This window comes from Eupeodes corollae, chromosome 2, assembly GCF_945859685.1.
Source record: "Eupeodes corollae chromosome 2, idEupCoro1.1, whole genome shotgun sequence".
Taxonomy (NCBI): Eukaryota; Metazoa; Arthropoda; class Insecta; order Diptera; family Syrphidae; genus Eupeodes; species Eupeodes corollae.
The window spans coordinates 156,383,961-156,400,184 of record NC_079148.1 but is presented as its reverse complement, the minus strand read 5'-3'; the positions used below and the strand labels follow the sequence as shown (position 1 = coordinate 156,400,184).

Here is a 16,224-nt window from a genome sequence, read left to right as displayed (position 1 = left end):
AGGTGTTGTGGAGTTTTAGATCAATGGTTGCAAGAACTTTTAAGTATCTAGACATACATCCTTACTATGGGTGAATACTTCACTGGCAAAAGTAATAATAGGGTTGTAGCTGTCGATTTTTTAAAACATTGATTAAAGCTCAATAAGTCGTAGAAATTCAAACAAATAAAACGTTAAAGAAGCTAGAATTGAGCTTTTTAGCTCTAATTATGTAAAAGACTGAACTGGGGCTCTTACCTTCAACAAATGTCCAATCCCTTATTTTTATGTAAGTTCTATCTATCAATCAATCTTAAATGTAATTTTAACTTGGTTTTGAAAAATTGAAATTTCGAAATTTGTATAAAATTCAGCGCACACTCAAAGGGATAATACTACCCTTATCATGTAGTCACAGTGTGAGCACTATGAAAGGCAGATGGGGGTTGAAAGGAGGTGTCGGTGCACATTGGTTGTGAATTTCTGAATATTGCAATGGCTGGGAAAGTCAGAGTGAGGCAAGGCATTCCACATTCGCATAATACGGCTAAATAACGAATCTCTGTACTTGACAGTACGATCGAAGTTGGGCTCGAGTATTACTTTTGAACTGTTTAAGGGGTGGAATGCAACTGGCTATTTCTCTAGAGCGTAAACCGTTAAAGCAAGAAACATTTCGACGATGTTCAAGCGACGTAAATGATCTTATGATGGTTAAATCTCCAATCAATCTAAATGCTCTACGTTCAATACTGTCCAAGAGGCTTAAGTAAGATGCTGGAGCACCAGCCCAGATATGGGAGTTATACTCAAGCTTTGGACGTATATAAGTCTTGTAGATAACATTCAGATGAGAGGGGGAGAAAAACTTTTCGCATTTACTTAGAAAACCCAAACATCTTGTGGCATTTTTGGCGACATCGCGTATGTGATCGTTCCAGATCTTATACGCTCGAGTGCCCTTTGTAAATCGTCAATCTTAAAGATAATGAAACTTGAATAACTATTGACTATTTTTGCAAACTACATGAACAAAAAAACGTCGATTTCTGTTACCTTGCAATCTACCTTGAAGTTTGTATTGTGACAAGAATTAAGTTCTTCAGGAGTGTCTCTTATAGAACTTCAAATGACAGACAACGCTTACACTAGAGCTTTTGGAGCGCAACTGCTTTTACAAACAGGAGAAACTTACAAGGCATAACCGGGACCCTGGTTATCGAAACGATAATAATGATTTAACTGTTTTCAAGGGCAGTTAGATTCCACATTCTTGATGTGTGGCTGAAAAAAGAAATTCTATACTCACTGATAGGCAGTGGTTCGTAATTGCGAGACACTTGTAAGGCATGACCCGGACTCTAGTTGGCTATAATCGATTGTTTTCATTTTCCTGTTTTTGAAAGGAGTTATTTAGGTAAAGCATTCGATATTCTTGATGTGTGGCTGAAGAAACAAGAATTTCTATACATGACAGTATACGTGCTGATGATTTGGAGGAATGTCGTAATTGGGACAGAACTAATGCAAAACCTTAAGGTTTTTAGGAGATATCTGTTCTCAGTAAAATTTTAAAAATGCAAACAAAAACCTAATTTTGAATTTCGCTGTTCTTTTGTTACAAGAAGACTTATTTTGCATATAATCGATAGTAGCTTTTTTCTAAGGACACGAACAAAAATGTAAAATCCTCCTATTTTTTGAAAATATAAATTGTTCAAAAACATATAAAGGTTGTTTTTTTAAGCTGCATAAGAAGTGTCGATATGGTCATACCGATCGTTTGACAATTCAAAAAGTCAAACTGTGTTGCTATTTCGCAAATCATTATGATTCGTTTGAAAAACATAAACGTGTTCATAGAGCATAGGCATCGCTGATCCTTATTCTTTCCAGGCTTGAACAAAAATGCAATCTATTGAAAACGCAGTCTTTTATGACTTCAAAATTGCATTATTTGATTAATCTAAAAATTTTGACTTTAAATTTTGTAATCAATAGTTTGGCTGCAATCAATTGAATTTTTTGCATTGAAGTCCTTGCACTCACTTGATGTCTTTGCATTCAATATAGAAGTGTTTACAACTCCCAAATCCTTACAGCTTAAAAAACACCCTCGTTTCAACAATAGTTCTGTCTTGTATTATCATTCAAATATTTAAAGCTCTCAAAAAAACATACGATACTAACCTTTAGTCCCGAATCTCCAATTCGGCTCAAGTTTTCGAAGACCCAAACAAAGCTTTTAATTCGATTTCCAATAAAAAAAAAAACATTGCAAATAATTTTCATAATATTTTTATTTTAAGATCATGATAAAATTGTTTTGTAGTTTTATTAGTTTTATTTTGTTTTCTTTTATAGATTATATCTTTTTTATCTTAATTTTATTTAACTTATTAAAATTCTATTTGTCTCTCTTTTTTTACAGAGTTTACATTGCAAGTGGTAAGTAGTTTAACTATTTAATTTTTGTATTCAATTATTTTCTTTTTATTAGACTATCAATATTAAACTTAAATAAATAATCTTTGGCATTTGTTATAATATAGAACTTTAAAACTTACATAACTAAAGAGGAATGGAATTCTGAGTTTAACAATATTTTATTAATTTGTGTTTTGTTTTTATTTTTATAGATTTTCTTACAATAAAAGCAATTTTAAATTTGTATTTTTTTTGTTCTCAATATTTATAAATTATTTACAAAAACATTTACATTTTAATATTTACAAAAATTATAAAGAGTTTTGTATGTAATTTTAAGTTTGTTTTTGAATATTTTTGTATAAGCCTGGCTTTGAGTTTAGTTTTTAGTTTTTATCTACAGTTCGGATTACATTTCTTTGAATTATGATTAATGATATGAACATTTTTGTATTCAGTTTAGTTTTGCATGAAACTTGATTTTCTAAAAAAAAAGAATCTTGATTATTCAAAAAGATGAGAAATTCGAACGCACAGTATAGAAACGATACATAGTAAGACTTCTTTGAAACTGAACTTACAATAGGGATGATAACGAACTGCAGCCCCCCTAAGTACTGGATCATTGTTGCCAGAAAAACATGATGAGCTTTGACCGGCAATGATGATGAAGACTACGACTGTAGGGTGAGGATGATGATGAGGACGAGAAGAACGACGATGACGAGACTTCCAACCCCAGCTCATGATAAACTCTGACACCACAGGCATTCATCCTCAATGGCCACTCTAATTGAGGTGTCATATTTATTTTTTCTTTGCATTTTCGAAACATGATGCACACAAGTCCTCGAACCTTGGAGCTCGAAGCGGATGGATGCCTTTGCCTTCTGCTCATTTGCCAACAACCACATCCCGTTTCTTTATTTAGGTCAGTCGGACCGCAGTAGCTTCCGGGGTGGCAAGGACAAGCCAAGTGCAAAAAGTTGAAATAACTGTTCACTGTTCAGTCGCTGCTGAAGCTGACGTTGGAGCTGGATGAGGATGGTATGATGCGGTAATGGTGATGTACATAGATGTAGATGGAAATGGATGGATGAATACATGACATGGAGGAAAGATACTTTGCTGTTAGTTTGGATGGCTGCATGTCGGTTGAGCCCCTAGAGTATTCGAGGTTTTCGTTGTAAGGCGGAAACACGGTTTCAGCTGGGCACAACGAGGGTTGAAACGTTTGGCCAATTGCACGTATCTGCGGCGTTCGTGGGGGTCATGTTGGTGAGGCTGTTGCTGTTGCTGCTACTGCTGTGGTGTTGCAGTTGCAGGTGATTCGGGTGCTGTTGCTGAAGTTGGGGCTGCTCCTGGTGCTGATGGTGATGGTGGTGATGCTGTTGCTGCTGATGCGGTGGATGGGGGTAGTGATTATGATTATGACGATTCTGCTGCTGTTGATACAGTTGCGACTCCTGGGGCTGTAGTGTGGCTTGTTGATGAAGCTGCTGCTGCTGTTGCTGTATCGGCGTTGGCAGTGGAGGCTGCTGCTGTCCGTTCAATCCTCTAATACTATCTGCAGGATGGGCCGTGTAAATGTTGCTCCGTCGTAGATGATTGTTGTTATTTGGCCGTTTGTTCCTTGACCACCATTGAACATGCGTTTCTATAAAAATGTTTTGGGTTGGGTTTGGTTTTTGTTACTATGAATTTCATTTTGTTTATTTATTATTTTGATATTATTATTGTGCGTTGTGGCTTTTTATTGCAAACAGGAGGAATGATTTTTATTCATGTTTTCCTCATTGGAGGTGGCGGTGGTGGTAGAGGGCGTGTGGTAATATGATTGGTAGTAGAGATACAAGTAGTAGTAGAAGCAGAGGTGGTGATATTATGATTCGGATTATGATTATAGTAGATGGGAAGCCGATAAATTGATGGAAGTGGAGGATGTTGTTGGGGTTTCGTGCACTTACCATTTCGATTGTTCGATGATTTTTTTCTAAAAAATGAAACGAAAAAAAAGAGAAAAATAAAATATTTTGTCATTAGAACAATTTTTGATATAAAGTTTTAAGATTTATTGACTTTAAAGGATTTAGGGAAATGTTATAATGCAAAAGTTTCTTTAGAATATGTGTAAAGTTAAAATAGAAGAAAGTTTAATTCCGTTTTTTGTAATTATATATATAATTTCACTATAAGTTCAAACTTAGATAATTGACAAATATCAATTAATAGTTGACAAATGTTAATTGATAGTTGATAAATATCAATTGATAGTTGATAAATACAATTTGATGGTTAATAACTATCGATGTTTAATATTGATAAGAGTTTTGATTACTGAAAATAATCAAGAGTTTTGAGGATAACAAGAAGATGTATTTCTTTTGAAAGAAGTTGCTTAATTTTTTAATAAATGAGTCTTTGGCAGAATGAATTCCAAAATTCATCCACTATCAATTGATATCTGATGGTAGTAATAGCAATTAAAGTTACATCTGAAGAAAAATGAACTCACCTCTTGCATCTAACGACTGTGATCATAATTATTGCACCTAGTATTGCTGATAATATTGAGACTATGATAAGCGTAAGTGGCCACCCCAACTCGGATGCTTTCTCTACAAAAAAAAGAAGATAACACAAAAAACAATCATCAAAATCACACTTAAACCTTTAGATACTGATTTTTTGTATGAAATGATTTAAAAAAAAAGTCTTCTAACTTACCTATCGTTCCTTCAAATATAAACGTGCTCTTTGTTGGCATTGCCCATGAGCACAAATCACACGTAGTCAGTCCGTCAGTTAATACAGGTTCATCCATTAAAAATGGCGGCCTTGGTGGTGGCGGAACGAACCTTCCATTAAACAGGCCGTTTTCACTAGCATCAAATGGCAGAGGTGAATTAAAAAATTCAGCAGCATCTTCGAAGAATTCAAATGACGATAAAGACGATGAAGATGACGCAGATCCAGGCATCGACGTCTCTTCATAATAGACAGCATTTGAACCTGATGCTAATAAATTACCTACACCAGGTGGACTAAGCGTGGCGGGTAAATCAAATGAATCTGGCAGGAAGTTTGGTAATATTGATTCGGCAGTTTGTTTAATTAATCCGTCATCACCATCATTATCACCTCCTCCTCCATCACTGTTAATCGATGGGAATTGTGTTCGATTCCTAAATGATGTTGTGTAATTGGACGGACTTGTAAGTACAGTTACGAGTGATGGCATTTTTCATTAAAACTATTATAAGTTATTGAGTTCGGTTGTCTTGAGATTAGGTGTTTTTTGTTTGTAGTTTTTGAAGCCAGTCTTATGTTTTCATTCTGATGGTAGTTTATCTGTAATACAAATTAAAAGAGGAAATTGGTTTAAAATTTGGTTGCAAAATATTTTTAAAGAATTAAAGTAATTCTTCAATGAAAATAGTTGAGCTTGATTTTCTTAATACTAAAATATGAAAGCCAATGACAAATATGTACATATGTCAAAGAAGATGAAAAAATTAATGGTTCAGTGGAGCCATGCTTAAAAATGTTGGTTTCAAAATATTGGTAACTAGTAAAATCCTGATTCCATTTTACTAAAATTAAGAATTTGACACTTTTTAACCGTGACAGTTGAGGAAAAAAAAAGCAAACCTAAATTTGGTCTACAGAAATGTCTTTCGACTTAGGAGTCAAATTACTAAAAGTTCACTTCAGATGATCTTGAAATTAAATTGTGCTTCATCCAAAAAATATTGCTTAACCCAAATGATTTATTGGTCTTATTTTTTCTTGTTTCAAAACCCTAAATAAATATTTTTTTCCCGAACAATAAATCCAATTAAGAGCAACAATTTGAACAACAAAGAAACGCATTGAATTTGAGACAATTTACAGCCTTGCGCAACCCAGCAGGGCGTTTCTGATGTCTGCTCATTTCATTTCTGTGTGGCACCCATTTTACCTATCTCCGGTATACGAAGTTGTCATGTCGTTGTTGAAGAAATTCCTGGCAACAAATTTGTAACAAACAATTTGTGAGCTACCTTATTATAAGACCTATAGACCGTCGTCGTCGTGGTCGTGTCAGTCGTCTGGAGGTGGTAACGACACGTTATATTTTTTGAACGTGTAACTTCAATAGGCCTACACATAAGCTGTTGACATTTGAGAGGTAAATGATTTATGTGCGTAAATGCTTGTACACGCATTATGATGGTAACACACCCCGAATCATTTTATATCCAATCCAAGATACCATATTTTATTCTGATATTGGTATAAAGTAATTTCTCAGTCTCCGTCTCCATAACATGCGGGTTTATCTGGAATCTTATTTATTTTTTGTTTCAATCATTTCAAATCAATAGGGTGTCAAAAGTTTTTATTGCTACTGTTTCGAGATTTCGACCAAACAAAGTGGTAACAGTAGCAGCAGCAGGAATATCTATACGATTTGCTACTTGTCAATATTGTGGCACTTACATTCAGCTGTCAGCTATGTGTCAAGAAGCAATGTCATCGCAATTGATTGCCAGATCATATTTTCTTATAAATGATTCACATTCAACAACAACAAGAAGAAACAAATAAAACACCAGCCAGCAGCGTCTAGCTCCACACCCTGTGACAAACAAAGTACATATATTTATGTGAAAGAATATCAAAAATCCGTCTAATCCGATTACAACGAGAACTCACTGTGGGTGCGTGGTTTTGGCCATTCACCAAAAGTTAACCACACAATTATCCAGACAGCCTTAAAAAAAAAACAAAAATTCCAACCAACAGATAGAAGAATTCCCATAACCAGAAACCAAAAAAAAGAAAGAAAAGGGGGACGAGGAGGTGGGGATTGTTGTGAAATGTCGTCAACTTTTCACAAAGCAAACTGTAAACATAGACCAGAACGGGTAGATGATGGTTTCTGGCACCAGCAGTTCTCGGAGTTCTGATGGCCTCTGGAGGAAAATGATATGGCAACTCGAAAGCACCACATCCACATCCCAGTTACAGGAAAACCAAAAGGAAACACAATAATTTGAAGGCAACAAAAAAAGGGAAATAATATGATCCCTGTGCTCTTGTGTTCGGTCAGAATTCGGATGGACATGAACAATGTAATTCGACACAACTTAGGTTTCTAAAGGTTTGTAATATTGGAATGGTTTTGTTCGTGGACTGATACGCCATCCTCCCTGTTTTTGAACATTCACAAGAATATACAAAAAAACTCAGGAAGAAAAAGTTTTATTTTGATAATAAAAATATTATGAGCTTCAATTTTTATAAATCTGACAAGTTCGGATTAAATTCATCTTAATATCTTTGTATTTCATCGTTACATATAAGACATGACATTGATATGGGTTCTGGTAAGGAAAGAGTGGGTTTTAAAATATTTATTAATATGACCTAACAATGAAATTCAAGGATTAGTTGTATTTGAATTGTTGGTGATTTGGGGGTGTTGAGAAATTGTTTGCTTCTTCTTTTCTCATATGTTTGCAAAAGTTGTTAATATTACGATTGAAGCTAAGCCATAGAACTGTCGGATTTATTGCACTTAATTCTTAATGATTCTGAAATCACACTTGTCGTTGTGTATTTTACACTCATTGGTAATATGTACGAGTATGTTGTTAGGTTGAGTCAGAAAAGTGGACGTAATTTTTATAATTAGAAATAAAAGTTATGTCAGAAATTATAAGCTGAGCCACTATTTGTCAATCATTGATCATATTCATGAATCATCATTAAATGTTGTTTAATATGTTTTGCCAGAAACTTTTTTGTGATGTTTCTTGTTATTGGTCCCAAATTTCTTTTTATTTTTGAAGACTTTTGTGTTTCAACTGAGGATAAATTGTTTTGTTTTGAAGGGAAAATAATGTAGATACCGTTCAATTTATATAAAACGTGTTAAAATGGTCAGTAGGTTTTTAAATAAACTTGAATGAAGTCATGTTTGTCTGTATAGTAAATGTTGTTAAACGAAACACAAACACAATTTTCAAAAACCAAAAACGATATTGTACTTAACATAGCAGGTTTAATATAATATTTAAATTTATTTTAATGGAATGTTAGGTCCCTTAACAGACCACGTGCTGCTGAAGAATTAGCGAAGGCCCTAGACCGCTATAAAGTAGACATCACTGCCATTTAGGAAATACGATGGGATGGACCGGGCAAAAAGAGGATGAAAAACTGCGATATTTACTATGGTGAATGCTTCCACGAAAACCAACAACGCTTATTTGGATGCGGCTTCGTCATTGGAGCCATCCTTAGGCAAGCAATCTTGAGCTATAGGTGCATCAATGAGCGCCTCATGACCAAACTCATCAAGGTTAAGTTCGGCAACACCAGCCTGATATGCGCGCACGCCTCCACAGAAGAGAAAGAGGACAACACCAAAGATATGTTCTTCAAGCTCGTAGACAAAACATATGAGCAGTGTCCTAGCTACGATATTAAAATAGTTCTGGGCGATTTTAATGCCAAGCTAGGAAGGGAAGACATCTTTGTCGGGGCGAAACGTCATGGTAGCCAGTACGCGTTTCCCACACCTCAACGTCAACAAACTTCTCCAGATCAATCTACCGTCAACCAGATTGACCATATTGCGATCGACGCCAGACAAGCTTCCAGAATCATGGATGTACGAACTTTCCGAGGAGCTAACATCGACTCGGACCACTACCTCGTTATAGCCAAGGTAGCACTTCGAATTTCCAGACCCAAGGTAAAACAAGGAGGTGCTGGGAGAAGGTACAACGTCGAACGGCTACAATCGCCAGAGATCGCCAAAACCTTTTCCGACCGAGTTACAAGTAACCTCTCTCGAAGTTCTCTGCCGCCAACACAAGTTATCGAAAACCAGTGTAAACATTGCCAAGATGCAATCAGAGAAGCCGCCTATGATGTGGCGGGTTTTAAGCAGCCACTAACAAGGCACTCTTATTTTAATGAGGAATGTCGGCAGGCAAATGCAGCCAAACAACAACCACACAAAGCGGCGCTGCATAAAAGGACGAGAGCTGCTCATGAGCTCTATGAGCAGAAGAGTCGAGAGGAACAACGACTTCTCAGAAGGAAAAAGACAGGGCATGAAAAAACGTGCGTTCGAAGATGTTTAGAGGTTTAAAAGCAGCAATGAAGTTTGAAAGTTTTATGAACAGGTGAAACGAAATTCATAGGTACATAAACCTAGAACCGAAGGCTGCAAAGACGAAAGTGGAAACATCATAGTGGAACCGCAGTCAATGCTAAGGATATGGAAGGACCACTTCTGCAGACTGTATAACGGCGACGACGAACTGAATTCAATCCGATTCTCCCGACATAGACGAAGTAAATATTGCCATATCTAAGCTGAAGTCTAATAAAGCTGCTGGAGAGGATGGCTTGAATGCCGAGCTCTTTAAAGCAGCTGGAGATAAGTTGGTTAAGAGCATGCACCAACTTATCTGTAAGATATGGTCGTAAGAAAGCATGCCTGATGAATAAAACCTCAGTATTGTTTGCCTGATCCTGAAAACCGAAAGAGACACTCTAAACTGCACCAACTATAAAGGAATCAGTCTACTTAACATCGCCTATAAAATCTTCTCTGCCGTAATATGTGAACGTCTAAAGCCCCATCGTCAACAACCTGATAGGTCCTTATCAGTGTGGTTTTAGACCAGGAAAGTCCACAGTTGATCAAATATTCACATTACTGCAGATCCTGGAAAAAACCCAAGAACACCAAATCGACACCCACCATATTTCCATCGATTTTTAGGCCGCATATGACAGGATCTACAGGGACGAGCTGTATAGAGCCATGTCTAGTTTTGGCATCCCTGCCAAACTCGTCCGTTTGTGCAGGATAACCATGGAGAATTCACGCTGCTCCATAAAGGTTGAAAACAACTTAACAGAACCTTTCGATGTCAAAAAAGGTTTTAAAAATGGTGATTCGCTGTAATGTAATTTTGTTAACATCGTGCTTGAAAGAATAGTGCAGAGCTCACACGTCAACACTAGAGGCACTATTTTTCAAAAGATGGCTGGATCACGTAGAGCAACCAATGCTCCGGCCCGAAAAGTCTTCGAATCCACACCCACAGCGCAGTAGAGGAAGACCGCGGATCAGGTTGGCGCGCACAAGTATAAGGTGACTTCAACCAACTTGGAGCGCGAAATTGGAGAAATTTAGAAGTTTGTTGGGTGAGGCCCTAGTTCACATAGGACTGTAGCACCACCTTAATTAATTAAGTAAGTATGATTAACCGGATCAAAGGCTTTCGGGAAGTCAAGTAATCCTAAAATTGTTACTTGATCATGGTCAATAGCACATCTTAGATCATCAGTTACTTTAATGATAGCAGACACCCAACTGTGATTTATTCTAAAACAGGATTGGTTAACACATAAGAGATTGATATTAAAAAAAAAAAAACGAGATCTAGCTATGTAAATTTTTGTCTAAGACTTTTAAAATAAATGAAAGAATCGAAATTGGTCTGTTGAAAGAATCGAAATTGGTCTGTTAACCGAGTAGCAGGATTCTTGATCACATCAATTACTTTTGCGACTTTCCAGTTATGAGGAAAAGAGCTTTTCGTAATGATTGTATTGAACATATGCGTAAGAGTGGGAAGTATGTTAGGTAGTATTATTTAAATATATGAGGGGGCATTTCATCAAACCCCATACCTTTATATTTTATTTTTAAAATATTGGCTACTAAGTCAGCTTCTTCAACTGCCTGAAATTCAAAACAATTTAAGCTCAGATCCACTGATTCCATATAATTAGCTATTGCTTCCTCATTAAGAGATTCAGACTGGACTTTCGTAAAATCAACATTAAGAACATTAGGATTAACGTTTTCAGGGTATTTTCATTTCAATGGTCTTACTCCAAGATGTCGTATATTTTTGCAGAGTGTTTTAAAGGTAGATCTTCCCTCAAATGATTTGAATATACTCTGTTTCGAATGTCATTAAAAGTATTATGAAACTCAGTCAATCGAAAACGTCTTCATTGTTTGTATGCTAAGTCTCCTTGCTTCATCAGTTCCTTAATTTTTTAGAAAAAACCACGATTGGTGCAAGCTTATCGCATTAACTACGAATAGAATTGTCTAAGAATAAAACCAGGTCATCGGAGGAAGCCATAAAATATATTTGTTGCCAGTTAATCTGAAAGAGATCGTGTTCCAGTTGAGCCAAGTCAATATTTTTGAAATCATGATATTCAATAGTAGTAGCTACCGTTTATGGAACAAAACCAAAGGTAGCAAAAATTATATTATGTTTCGAAATGGCAGATGCGGAAAACTGGTCGTAGATCATGAAGTTTTCGATATTATAGGTAAAGAATAAATCTAAGAGTGTTGCACATTAGTAAAATTAGTTGGATTACTAAAATTAGTTATATATAAGCTTAGGCTGTGCATTAGTTCAGTTAATGATTTTGATATTTCCATTTTACCAAATAACAATTAAAGTCACCACATAAGGCGATTTCAGAATAAAAAGAGGAAATGTTCTCTATACTGTTTTAATTCCCAGGAATTATCTTCATTTTCCTTAAAGATTATGATGAAGAAGTTTATGCCCAATAAAATAAATTGACAATTTTGGTTAGGTACAGAGTTTACATAAAAGCAGATGGAATCACGAAAAACAGGTTTCAAAAACTCCTTGGTAGTTTATAACTAACACAATGTTAAGAACACCAAAGAGAAGGTATGAATACATTTCCAGCTTCCTATCCCTTAGTTTCCCCGACCATTTAGCCTGGGGGAATATTTCTATAGATTCGTTTGTTACGTTCAACTCTTAATTTAACTAGTTTTGTAATGATTGTTTTTTAAAACCTTGTCGTTAACAAAAACACAAAATTGGGAAAACTTGAGTTTGCGAATTAACATAAGTCATCGATCAGGACTGATAATTTCACAAGTATTGAGAGTATGGTATGTAATTTTAGTCGCATCTATTGTACATGTGACTTCCAAAAATACATTTTTCACAGGCTTAAGAGAAATTGCCCTGGCATACCATAAAATTGTCATCGTTGTGTCATTAAATTGATAAATTTATGTTTGCACCATATTAAACTCAATAGACCTGGTACGTGCAGCTTTTAGAGGTTAAGGCCAGTTGGTTCTTTTATTTCCTTTATTAAAATTCCGATAAAATTTCCCAGAACATTAAGTTTAAAAATTCATAGTTCAATAAAAAAAAAACTTAATTAATAATCAAAATCAATATCGTTGAATCTTTTCCAAAGGTTCTCCTATTTTCATCGAAAACAAAAGACAATCCCAATTCCCCCAAAAAGAAAATATTATTTAAAAATTTTAATTATGAGCCAGCACATCAGAGGTTAATACACATTTCATGCATTTAACGCTCGTTTCCTTCAACTGATGCGAGCAAATCAATTTCATTCATTAACTAGCATTTATAATAGCGCATCATAATCCGGCTATTTAATATTTGTAGTTGTACTATACGGCTTTTATTAATTATTCTTTATTGCACCTGACTATCTCTGGCACTGATGGAATGGCCTAGCATCGTTTCCTTTCCTTTCCATTTTTATTTTGAATTTTTCAAGAAAACACACTCTAACCGTTGCGTCCGTCGTCGTCTTCTAGAACCAGGTTTCAAAAAAAAAAGAACAAATCTTGGCCGTCGCGCTTTTGACAGGTAATAAAAACCCCTTAAGCTAACGAATCCAAATGGCATCATACGCGCAGTCTAAGCCTCCAGCTGTGCACTGCACTGTGTACCGATTGAATTCCCATAGACCAGGCGCAATCATTTTTGTGATCATCTATTTTGCTTATTAGATTCTCCTAACCCTGGTGATTGACCACAGCAAGACGAATTCTAGGTGGAATAAAAACTGGAAGAAAAACAACACAAAACTCTCAAAGAAACTAATTTCGAATAAGAAAAAACAACATCTCAGCCCAAAAACCTATAAAAAGAACACAGTTGTTTGGGTGTCATTAAGGCCTGTTGCAGGGTGCCAGATTAATGGCCGGCCTCGCAGAGGGGGATCAAGTTTTCTGTTAGTTCAGTCCTTTATAAGACTAACCAAGTAACCACCTCTAATGCGAGAACAAAAGGTAGAATGTAGAAATATAGGTATCTTTTTTTTTTTGTTGGTTTCCTCAACGACTCAAAGAGTCAAGACCATGATGCCAAGTCCAGTGGCAAATGCAATTGCGACATTGGACAGCGGACAACAGAACAACAGAACACCAGAACAACTCAACCGATCGATAATCGTCATGACTTTGACAGATCATACATCACTTTTTTGTTTGCGTCGCGTTGCGTTGCATTGCCGGCCAGCACATTACGTTTCCGTTTCAATTCCGAACCAAAGACGGTACTTCGTTTGACAGGAGTTTATAGACGTCATATACCATAAGAACGCACGTACCTAGCTACTCCTGTTAAGTTGGATTGCGCAAATTTGTATCAATTAAGCTATTAACTGCAGTTAGTCACATTCGCGTCGCATCGCATCTTCTGTGCTCGGAATCGGATCTAGTTTAGTTTGTATAGTTCTGTGTGTGATCAGTGATCACGTTATGACCATAAAAGGTTGCAAAAGGAAACAACATCATGGACACATTTTGATTGGCAACATTGTTGTGATTAGTAGTTAACGTTGTTAAGTGAGGTAGTTTTTAACTTTACCATCGCAACCGTCCGCGTCCGGTAGAAGGATACAGCAATTTATAGAAATTAAGTGATAAATTTTGTCTTTTGTTATGACTTGTTTTTGAAATTCTTTTTCAAATGTTCAAGAGAACGCTCTTATTAAACTGGTCTCAAGGCTTGGGTGTATAAGAGATGTGGAGTATTTTGCCAATCAATGAATTCTTTGAAAAATAGATAATGCAATTATTTTTAAGGAGCACAATGGTTACGAATTATGTCCTTAACTACTTTGCAGCCTTGATTAAAGTATTTCCCTAGAAATAAAATGGAGTGACTCCTGTTCTTCGAAAAACTTCACTAGAGACGCAAATATCATTAGATCAGAAAGATATGTCGGCTCCAAAATATTAAACGATTAAGAAAGATTCCAAAGAAAAGTTAAGGTCATAAACTGTCTAATTTTAACTTTGGTAAAGTTTGTTCCATCGACTTAGGTTTGTTTGTGTTTATTTCCAGGAACTGTGTTGATATTTCTGTTCAGTAAAGTTTAACAGTTCATCATGAGTAACTTAACGTTAGTAAAAAATATTTGTTTCCGAAGTTATTAGATCATTTCTTCCATTCTTCGGTGACGCTCATTTCTGTGAATGAATGACTTTTTCGATAAAAAATTAAACTCTCTAAAAAGACGCTGCAAACTTCGCTTCTTTGTAAAATGTTTTGAGTTTGTTGCAATAAACTCCTTTGTTTTCTAATAAATGACATCAAGTCCTCATTTCCCAATAAAATATCAGTTTCCTTCAAAGTTATGATATTTTAATTTGTATTTTATGAGCCAAACAAAAACAATTGACCCCACACACCTGTTTAACCCACGATCACACCATCCTAACAAAACTCGTAAAAATAAGAGTTTATATTTTTAACAGATGCATATTTGTGGTAACATGAGCTTATCATATGTGCCATCCGCTAAATATTTCTACATACGTGCTTCATTGAAAATCTCAATATTCAAAGACATTTTCATCGTTGGGTGTCGGCATCAGAGGCATCGGCAGCGTTTTGCAGATATGATTTCACTATGCATATAAGGAACAACGCAACGCTTACTCACATCAGGCAACAATCAACTATAAGAAAAACAACAACAAGAAAAACTTCGTAGGCATAATTGCAAATTAAATAAATGTCTTTCATTTGAATGCGTTTACAAGTACAGAGATTACTTTGAATAAGATGGGAGTGGTAATTGACAGGAGCGTATTTCCTTATTAAGAGCCTCTAAGGCAGAATCGTATTAAATGGGTTAGGTTCAATCCTTATGGATCAAAATACTGTATCTCAAGATATTGTATTTCAAATAAGTGTATGTACAAAATATTGCATGATCAAAATGGTGTATCTCAAAATTCTGTACTTCAAAATGTCGTTTTTCAAAATGCTGTAAATAAGGTTAAAAAATAAAAATAGTTTTGACAACGTAAAAAGGGCGCACAGTATTTTGAAATACAGAATATTAACCATACAGTATTATGATTATACAGAATTTTGACCATACAGTACTTTAAAATACAGCATTTCGACTCGCTTCCATATTAAAGTAGTACTGTTAAACTTTGACAAAAAATTGTCGATTCTGAACAATATTTTTTTTATTACAGAACTTTTGAACTTCATTTGCTAAGGGGTGGCAACCTTGTTATGTACTAATGGCTGTTTCCACCATTCACTAACTTTGACACCTTGATCAAAGAAGTCCATGATAACCTAAGGAAGGTTATCCTATTATATTGAATAAACAAGAAATGGAAATTACTGTTAAGTCAACTTTACCGAAATTTTCAAACCCTAAAAAAGCCACCTCTTGCAAACCTTCGATACAATTGTATGGTTCAATGTGTAACCTTTGAAAGTTTGTACATAAATGCTCAAAATTCATGTAAAGCCCTTTTTGAAAACTGTCAAGAAAAATTTAGATGGCCCTTAAAGTTCACGCTGTACGACTTTGCACAATTCCGGCTATGGTTCCTCTGTTGATATAGAGCCTAAGCTCTCTAGAGGATATTCACAATTTATATGCTTTGAGGCTGTTTTTGTTTTTTGTTTCTATCAATTTACTCGTAAGTTTGAAACTTTC

The 16,224-nt window shown here is 35.5% G+C and overlaps 1 protein-coding gene across 1 annotated transcript in view; it reads right to left on the bottom strand.

The window, feature by feature from the left end:
* Positions 1-2,894: 2,894 nt before the first annotated feature.
* LOC129947923 (putative uncharacterized protein DDB_G0288537) overlaps positions 2,895-16,224 on the bottom strand; it is a 40,315-nt gene continuing 26,985 nt past the window's right edge. Inside the window, exons 2-5 of the mRNA XM_056058689.1 lie at positions 5,134-5,757; positions 4,922-5,024; positions 4,374-4,399; positions 2,895-4,063 (exon numbers count right to left, since the gene is read on the bottom strand). Coding sequence (XP_055914664.1) covers positions 3,612-4,063; positions 4,374-4,399; positions 4,922-5,024; positions 5,134-5,647 — 1,095 coding nt within the window. The 5' untranslated portion in view covers positions 5,648-5,757 and the 3' untranslated portion in view covers positions 2,895-3,611. The remainder of the gene's footprint in view (positions 4,064-4,373; positions 4,400-4,921; positions 5,025-5,133; positions 5,758-16,224) is intronic.